This window comes from Arachis hypogaea, chromosome 13 (genome assembly GCF_003086295.3).
Source record: "Arachis hypogaea cultivar Tifrunner chromosome 13, arahy.Tifrunner.gnm2.J5K5, whole genome shotgun sequence".
Classification (NCBI taxonomy): Eukaryota; Viridiplantae; Streptophyta; class Magnoliopsida; order Fabales; family Fabaceae; genus Arachis; species Arachis hypogaea.
In genome coordinates, this window is record NC_092048.1 from 140,823,379 (window position 1) to 140,833,193 (window position 9,815).

Below are 9,815 nucleotides of genomic sequence, written 5' to 3' on the forward strand. Positions count from 1 at the left end.
TAGTTTTCGATTTAAAATTGAATCAAATCATGATTTTCGTTAGTTATGGCAATTAATTAATTTTGAGTAGTTATGGCAATTAATTAATTTTGAGTAATTTCACATTTAAAATTTGAATCAAATCATGATTTCCGTCAGAATCAAATAAGGATTATCTCCCTTTCTCAATACGGTGTAAACTCTTCTCTCACTCTCTTCTCGAAGTAAAAATCGGTACAGTGCCGCCACAGTTACCAGTCGCCGTCGAACATCGCGTTGACACTTTTTCTACTGGCGCCGTCGTCTGCATAGGCCACCGTACGTAGGGAGGACGCCCATATTGTGTGAGTCGAGCTCGCAGCACAGCAGCAACCCAGACGTCCAGCGCCTCTATCGCAGCCAATTTATGTCTTCTTCCTGTCGCCGGATGTTCACTTTTTCTGTGAAGGTGGATGGTTATTCTTGGGTGCTTAGTTGTAGACAATGATTGCTGGTTATGATTTATATTTGGATGTTCACTTTCTCAGTTTTCGCGGATGTTTATTCTTCGAGTAATTCAACAAGATCCAGGCACGCAGCAGCGCTGAGATGATGCGAGCGCGGGATTTGGGGCTGCAACTCACGTCGGCGACGCTGACAATTGCAGGTCACGGATGTTCGACCGCGTGAGGAGTGACGGAGATTCTTCTGGCGAGGACGTTGGTGCGAGGAGGCGGAGCGCGATAGTTCCGGTCGGCAGGAACGGAGGCTACACATTGCGTAGAAACAGAGCAGTAGAAAGTAGGTTGTTGCGCACACGGTAGGGGCGCGGAGAAAGGGGATTTTTCTGCGGAACAAACAATGAGATTTTTTGGAGGGTAGGTAATGGTAGGTGATGAAGGGTAGGGGTGTGCATGGTCCGGCCCGACCCGAAAATCCGGCTCGGTCCCGAACACTTTAAGGACTAGTTTGGTGTGATTTCACCGGGTCTTGGGTCGGGTAAGGGTCTTAAAAATAAACAGTTAGATATCACAAAAAGCAACTAAAAATTGGGGATAATGATGTTTAATTTACATTATTAATATATATTGGGCCAAATAAACAGCCTATTGTACATATTGTATAGATACCTCATTGTCTCCCTATCAGGACTCTTTCTTTTTTTTATCGTTACCGAAACATCACTTTTGATACCACTAATAAATTCTGTTGAGTCTTTTTTTTTTTTGTCAGTGTGCCAAAAATAGTTTATTCTAAAATAAGGCTGCGCAAAACATTCATAAAGAAATTTAAAATCCTGATTCTAATATAGTATGCTACTGTTTTAATATAGGATTAAATTCTCATTATTCTAAAGGATAAAAGAGTAAGAATCAAATCTCAAAATTTTACCAAAAATTGAAATTTTAAGAGAGAACAAATATATCAGTGGGGTGGTCAAACATGTGCTACAGAATGGGTGCAGCTTCCATTTGTAATTAGCAAATTGCCACGATCTTGTTACGGAGGAGGCGTTGGGCAATACCCCCAAATAGTGGCACCGGAGCCGTTAAGGAGATGGAGACATGGAGGATAGGAAGCGAAGAGAGGCTCTAGAGCCGATGGGCTAGCGTTGGCGCCAATCCAGACAGTGAGGGAATTGTCGGAGTAGAAGGTAGGAGGAATGGTGGGTGAGTTGATGGAGGACCATGAAGTTGGGCTTGTTAAGTTGAAAGTGAGTGTGGTGGTAAAAGAAAAAGAGGGAGAGAGGTTGTGAAATTGAAGTTGGTTAAGAAAGAATAATTTGAGAAATTTGAATAGTTTTTTATGTTTTATTTAGTCTTATTAATTAGAATTTATTTTTCATAGGTACAACATTTTTTTTTCATGATTAAATTTGTGAGCACTTAAATTTTTAGTGAGTAGAAGTAGTTATTTACATTTTGAATATTTTTGAATTTTTAAAAAAATTATAAGAATTAAAAATCCAATTTTAAAGAATTCGTTAAATTACCATATAAATGTATTCCACTTTTCAATGTCAAAAAAAAATTGGTAAATTTTTTTGTGTCTATGAATTTAGTGTCGAATTTACTAAATTTATTTTTATGATAAATTTTAAATATTTAAAAATTATTTATTTTATATTTTTAAAATTAAATATTAACTTTTTATCTTCTTTTAGTAAGTTAAACAATTATATATAGACACCATAGCAAGTACCAAAAATATATTAGAAAAGCTCTACATCCATGTAATTTTTTCATCCAAGCTATCTAAGTAACTTCCTTCACACGCGCGTTTCCCCCTCCCTCAGTCGTTTGTTATACACATGCCTCATATAACGTAAATCTTTTGTTGCGTGATAAACCTTTCTCAACGTAAACCTTGTTCTCTTCTCGCATTTTCGTTCTTCAACCTAATAAGCGTCGTTCTCCTCTATTCACGTTTTCTTCTTCTTTGTTTTCTTCTTTGATTCACAATTTTAAATGGAATTAATGAATGATTCAACTTCAAATCAGTTGAATGAGAACGATCTGGTTTATTCTTCTAAAACGAATCATGCTGATGAGGTTTGGATTGTTCAATTTTAAATCGAATTGAATGGAATGCGATTGTTAATTTTATTTGAATTGAATTGAATGGACGTATGTATTTTTTACTCTGAATTGAATTGATAATATCTAAATTGTAGACAAAGGTGTTTTGAATTTGCTTTTGTATAATGCATTATGTTTCGTTCATTAAGTACTATACAATTCTTTCACTATGAGTAACTGTTCAGTTTGGTAAGCATAAAGGAGTTTGAATTTAATTTAATACACTGGATTATGTTTCATTCATTCAGTACTATAGAGTTGTTTCACCATGAGTATGTGTTCGGTTCGGATTACAAAAATATTTTAAATAAAAAAATAAAAAGATTAAAAGATAATTTAATTAAATAACATGTACTAATTAATCATTTAAACTGACATAGCATAATAGTAAAAAGTTAGAAGACTACAAATGTATGTAGAGACTATTTTAAATTCTGTTTTAATATATTACTAATAGATAGATAAATTTATATTTTACTTACTACCTTGTTCTTGAATTGGTATTCATGAAAGTTATGAGCCAATTCATGAGTGATTTATCTTAAAACTTTCATTCTTTATAAGACAATTTTCTTATACCTTTAGTCATATTAATTGAATACTATTAAAATATTATTATTAATATTAATAATAATATTATTAAATACTATAATATAATGATAAAATTATTAGATAAAATATAAATATTAATATTATTAATATTTTAATAATTAAAAAAGACATTTAAATTTTTAATTTTAATTTTCATGAATCACAACAAGTATTTTTAATAATATTATTACAACTAAAAGATATTTAAAAAATATACATTGTTGAAAAAAAAAGAAGTGATATATATATGCAACAAATACACTATATATATAACTTATTATGAATACAATTATACAAAGAAGTAAAAAAAATTAATAAATACAATTACATAATGACCTAATACATATGTTTAGCAAATTTAAAAAAAGTTGTATTCATCAACCAAATTTTAGTTGTGCAAAAAATTAGTAAGAATGGAGAGGTAGAAAGAGGAAGAGAAAGAGGTATGAGTTTATGTGAGGAGATAAAGAAAATGTCTGAAATGAATATTGATTTATATAGTAAATATAAAAATAAGGATGAATACGAAAGGAGAAGAGAAGAAATTAGATTTTAATCAAATTTATACTTATTAAAATAAAATTAATATTAACATTAAAAACAATATTTAACTTAGATAAAAATAAAGTATAAGAGAATATGAAAAGTTAAAGTTAAAAAGAATCTTAAAATAAGAATCTTAAAATATAATATAAAGATAAAAGACAGAAATCTAAGAGATTAAAAATAAATTTAAAATCACTTAAACTCATATGACATCATGTTAAAAGCTTTAAGAAACCTAGAATGAATCTGAAAACTACCTTTTATATTTTTCTTTAAGAAAAAAAAATAAAATAAAATAACACTACAAAAAAACATGTATTTAACTGTATATACATTTATATTGTTCTTTGTTATTTATGACCGCTATAATAACCGTCGTTGTAATATCTTATTACATAATATATAATTATGTTATTTTTAATTATATTTAAAATAGGTTGATTATTCTAACTTTGTGAAATCCTAAAAGAATTTATACATTTAATTTTGATTTTTTTTTGTTTGTAATATTTGATAATTTTAGTGGTATCTTAAGAATTTTTTTTTCTTGTAATGTGATCTTAAGATCAATGTAAAATAAGGATGAGTATGGGTCGAGTTGGTTCAGATTTTGAAATTAGAATCAAACTAATTAAATTGTAATTAATTTAGTTTGGTTCGGATTTATATTTTTTTTATGGATATAGTAATTGTAAATTGAATCTTTTAATTAAAAATTTAATAGAAATTTAAAGTGAAATTATTACATTGATTTACATTGAATTTTATTCTTTCTAACGTTTTATAATTTTAACGGGAGATTTTATGATATTTTTATATTTTTTTTGTTTTTTTATTATAGTTGAAGAAAGAAAAGTAAAAGTTCTAAAAATAAATCTAGAGTCACTAAATTTTATGTGGTATTATGATAGAAAATAAGAAAGTTAAGAATACATCTAGAGATTATTTTATATGTTTTAATATATATATATATATATATATTTTTTGGTATGATATATGTTTTAATATATTATTAATAGATAAATAGATTTGAGGTAGACCCGTAATTAAAGATGGCTATTTTTGTTGCTTGAAGTATTTTTTTCTTGGTTCAGGAAATGTTTCTTTCTAAATTGTACCTCGAAAAGAGTCACTCTGATACGACCCCTAAAAGAAAATAGAGAATCCAATTGGAGTTAATGGGCCACAGTCCATCTCTCTTACCCAGTTAAAGCCCAACCTGCGATAGGACCCTTTAACCCTAATTCCCAAAGCCAATAAAACCCAAGCACCGTTCTTCGTTTCCAATTTTCGCAGGTGCAGAGCTCCACACAGGTGTTACGATCCCCTGCAACAGCTTCACCACCGCCGCTACCATGGTAGACCTCTCCTTCCTTTCTGAGCCCTTAAATTGTTCAATTTTTGAATTGGTTTCGTTAATTTTCAGTGAATTGATCGATATGTGTAGGTGAACGTTCCGAAGACAAAGAAGACGTACTGCAAGAGCAAGGAGTGCAGGAAGCACACTCTTCACAAGGTTACCCAATACAAGAAGGGCAAGGATAGCATCGCCGCTCAGGGTAAGCGCCGTTATGACCGCAAGCAATCCGGTTATGGTGGCCAGACCAAGCCCGTCTTCCACAAAAAGGTAAGTCTAATCGTTATCACCTTTTTTCATTACTTGCAGGGTAGCCTGTCCTAGACTTTAGGGTTCAATCCTAGAGAAAAAATTGAGGAGGGAAGGGGGTTTAGTGGTCTAAATAGTCCTAAAAAGATCATGCTTTTTCAGATTGGTTTTTTCTGTAGGATAGATATCAGTTAGGTGATGTAATTTAGAGGAATAGATTATTAATCTCCTTAGGTATTGGTCAATTGTTGTGATACTCGTTAAAGTTGATTTGTAATTGAGCTGTTATTTAGATTGTTGATTTATGTTGTGTTAAAAATAGGCCAAGACCACCAAGAAAATTGTGTTGAGGCTTCAATGCCAGGGCTGCAAACATGTCTCCCAGCATCCTATTAAGGTATTGACATGTGGTCTTGTTGCTTTCACCATTGTCTTCTTGGCTTTGGGCTGCGGAGAGTAGTAGTACCTAATGGTTTTCCTCCATGTTACTTTTTTGCAGAGATGCAAGCACTTTGAGATTGGTGGTGACAAGAAGGGAAAAGGAACTTCCCTCTTCTAATTTCATTGCTCCAGTTTGCTGTTTCATCTTATTTTGTTTTTTATCCTTTGCTATTTGCAGCATTTTCCTTCTTGCCAGTGTTAAGTTCTTAAAATCTGAAGATCTGTTAGCTATACTTAAATTTTGTACGTTGCGTTTGAGAAGTATTCTAATATCAATGACTAGTATCCTTTGTTTACTTGGCCGTACATTTGTATTTTTCTGGGCTATTTTATGTGGTACGCGATGCATGGCCGTATTTTGATGGTATACTTTTTAAATCTGCATAATGCATAAGGTGCTTAGCAGTTAAATGATGAGAATAAATGTTTCATTTGATATAAGGCTGTAACAAATGTTGCTTCCTTTCTATCACACACAGCAACAACCACTCCCAAAAGAGAAAAACGAAATAAAAAAAAGAAATGCTGCTTCATAGAATCAATTCACTTCACCGTGGCCTTGGAGAAAACTATATCGTGTAGACAGTTGATCATTTCCGAGTGGTTGAATATCGTTGATTCATTGATTGTGATTCTAGTTAGCATTCTATAAGAGTACTTAAGACAACTCAATACACTCGTGCGGGGTTAAACCAGTTGCAAGACACTAACAATGAAACAACGAAGAAAGGGACAGTGATGAGGTATGTCCAAACTAATGAAGCAATGTTTCTAATTTAATGATTTCACCTTCCGTGAAGCAAAAGACTCTCACTCCACATTTCATTTCCATCTTTTATTCAAGTGGATTTCTATTACTTTTCACAAATTTTTTTTTCAAAATGAATCATCTGTATAAGATTCATGTGGAGGAAGAATGTGGTTTCCTTTGTAGGATTTAAAAATTTCTCTTTAATGAGAATAGCCCCAATAGTTTTGTTGATACCCTCCCATGTACGTATTGTTAGCTTGTACATTTGGGTATGCAACTTGTCCCTGCATCTGCATCCCACGGTTTGCATATTGCTGCCACATTAGTTGCTCCTCCATCAACAACCTCTGTTTCTTTTCGATCTCTGACATTTGAACGTAGTGTGGAGGTGCCACAGCCAATGAAGCTGCAAAAGGGTCTGCACCAAACGAAGTCAAACCACCTGCCGGAGATGGTGGTGCCGGCAATGCTAGCATGGCAGGTCTTCCAGCCGAGCCTAGTGCGACGCTACTATTGCTGCCACTTACCCCATAACCTGGTCCTTGCATGGCTGAATATGCAGCTCCATGTTGGTACATACCATCCAACAACAAGGTGTCAAAGCCTCCCCCAAGTGATGGCTTCTGGTTGGACAAGTTGCTTGCTGATTGAACCAATGCTGTTTCCCAATCTGCTGAATCATCAAAAGCGTGCCATGGAAGAGCTTTGGTGTCACTATTTGTTGCTGGTGCAGCCCCATCAAACAATGCCAAGGCTAGTTTGTCCCCATATTCATGAGTTGTCACTGTGTCATCTCCTAGATTCAATAGATCCCCCTCTGTTTGCTCTGGCTCTTCATTCTTGGGCTCTGCTTCCTTTGTTTCTTCTACTGGCTCCTCCTTTACTTCTTCTGGCGGCGGCAGCGCCTTAATTGCATTCATATCCTCTTGTGGTTCAGGTTCCTCTGCTTTTTCATCTTCACTTTGATGTTCTTGTTGTTCTAGTTTTCTACATTTGGCTATTCTGGACTTCTCTCTGATGTAGTTATCCATGAGCTCCAGCTTCTTGGCTGTTACCTTCTCTAAATCCGGATACTCGAATGCGCGCCCAATGCCTATGGACTTGGACCAGGTATAGAACATGTCTAGCTCGTCGTACTGCTTTCCAACGCGGCAGAAAACATCATACACTTTGCTGCATTCTTGTACCTCCATCTCTTCGGCGAAACGATCGATTAAGATGCTCATGATCTCTGTCATATCATGATATATTTGAAAGCTCTCCTTCACAATAGGATACAGAGCCACTATGACAATACGATGGGTCTTTGCCACTCCTGCCATGTTGAAAACAACAAAAAGAACCAACTAAGGGAATAAATAAGATAATGTGAATTTGTTTGTTCTATGCTACTACAAACCTGTGGGACGACAAGCTATAAAGCGTTCAAGAAGCAACTGCAAATGCTGCATCTTGGAAAATAGTAGCTCGGTCCTAAAATCATTCAAAGGTGTGGCTTTTGTACTGACTTTGATATCAAGATCCTTGTCTTTATCTTTATCTTTATCTTTATCTCTGTATATATATCTTTCTCTGTCTCTGTCTTTATCTCTTTGTCTTTGCTCATCATCTTCATCAAAACCAAACCTGCTGCGCCTTCCGCGCCTGTTCTGCATCTTGTACTCAAGCCTTTCATCAAGATACAAGGCGTAGGTGCGCACAAATGCAGAGAAATCCCAAGAACTAGAATAGGACCTGTCCCTGAAATCAGACATGTTGAGAAGGCGAGTGCCGCGCCTAGTTGAGAAGAATATTTCTTGCTCATAAGCAGGATCTCCATCTGATAGTAGCCTTTGAATGAGAATGAGGGATTTCAAAGCAACCGTCCAACTTTTTGTCTTGCTTAGACGCTTGGAGATGGTGCTAACGCAGGCACTAACGTAGGCCCTCGAGTAACATGTTAAGCTCAGGATCTCCCTAACATGCTTCTCTTCAGCAGGGTACTCATCATGCCTTGTTGCCTTCACAATTGCCACTTCAAGATCCCCCAATGAGCTGCTGCTTCCCACCTTGGCTAGCCCTATGCTTGTCTTATCCTTAACTGCTCCAATGGCTCTTCTCAATTTGCTTGGACCCATTCTGATGATTAATCTGTCATCAACCTCCAACTGCTTCTGGAGGTTGAGAGAACCAGGACAAGATGCTTCTTTTTCTTCAAACTATTAAGCTCTCAAGGGGAACAAAAGAAAAGAGAAGAGGATAGAAACAAAGATAGTCTACCCTCTCCCTCTTCCTTTCCTTTCCTTTCCTTTCCTTTCCTTTCCTTTCCCTTGGCCTCTCTCTCTCTCTCTCTCTGTTCAAGCTTGGGTCCAAACATCAGGACTTGCCTCAAATTAGAAAAGCTTGCTCCGTTTTGTTAGCATCAAAATGTGGAATCCAAATAATAATGAATATGCATTTCCCTTTCTTCACCCGTTGACCTTTTCAACGCCACCTTCACCTATTTAGGCCTTCTAATTTTAATTTTAGTTCTGCAATGCATTACATATTATTCATGATTCTATATTGATATTTCTCTTTTCTATTTTTAACTAAAATATTTTCCCTTCCTTATATAGAGTCTGAACTGGCTTTCGCAGTTTAACTTGATATGCAAAATGCATGCATGCATGCAACCAATATCTTGGCTGTTTTTGTCCCAAACATTAATTTTAATTAAAAATTTAAAACTGAAGAAACAAAATTAGAAAGATTAACATACACAAGACAACATTGCCAAACTCAAGAATTGAGCACTTATATCATTAAGGCAAAATTAGAAACATCAAAGTAAAATTAAGATAATTTAAACAGATAAAGTAAAAATTTTTGGATAATATTAGGGATAAAAGAAATTTTACTTTAACATTTTAATAACATAAGTTATAATTTTGAATTTGGCCATTATTATCAATTGTGATCAGCGACAAACTCTTAAATGGAGTCTCAATCCGCAGAAAAATAATTTTTGGCCTACTGGACTAGGGGATATCGTGAGAAACAAAAAATTCAATTGTGCTACTATTCAATTTTAAATAAATAAAAAAGGATGCAATTGACTGATAATATTAACTTTATTTAATACTTAATTAATTTTTAATGATATTTTAAATCGATTTCTAACAATTTTTAGATTGGATAAATTAGTTTATAACAAAAAAAAAAACAGATATTGATTTTTGAATATTAAATAAATAAATTTCTAGTAAAATAAAAAGATAAATTAACTATCGTTTCTTAGAAGGTATAAGAATTTTTAAAGTTTATAAACATAATTTATAAACTTGTTTACAAATCAACTATTATACAATTTTGAAAATCGAAG

General features: G+C 33.9%; 2 protein-coding genes across 2 annotated transcripts; one reads left to right on the forward strand and one right to left on the reverse strand.

Moving 5' to 3' along the window:
* Positions 1-4,766: 4,766 nt before the first annotated feature.
* Positions 4,767-6,017, forward strand: LOC112792283 (large ribosomal subunit protein eL42). Its single transcript, XM_025835457.3, has 4 exons — positions 4,767-5,032; positions 5,122-5,301; positions 5,603-5,677; positions 5,780-6,017. Exons 1-4 carry the CDS (start codon positions 5,030-5,032, stop codon positions 5,837-5,839), a joined length of 318 nt encoding a protein of 105 aa, XP_025691242.1. The 5' UTR covers positions 4,767-5,029; the 3' UTR covers positions 5,840-6,017.
* Positions 6,018-6,132: 115 nt separating this feature from the next.
* On the reverse strand, positions 6,133-8,916 carry LOC112792282 (putative clathrin assembly protein At1g03050). The gene is made up of 2 exons (XM_025835456.3): positions 7,872-8,916; positions 6,133-7,787 (listed from the first exon to the last, which is right to left on the reverse strand). The coding sequence occupies exons 1-2, from the start codon at positions 8,587-8,589 to the stop codon at positions 6,673-6,675; spliced, it is 1,833 nt and encodes a 610-aa protein (XP_025691241.1). The 5' UTR covers positions 8,590-8,916; the 3' UTR covers positions 6,133-6,672.
* Between the last annotated feature and the right edge of the window lie 899 nt (positions 8,917-9,815).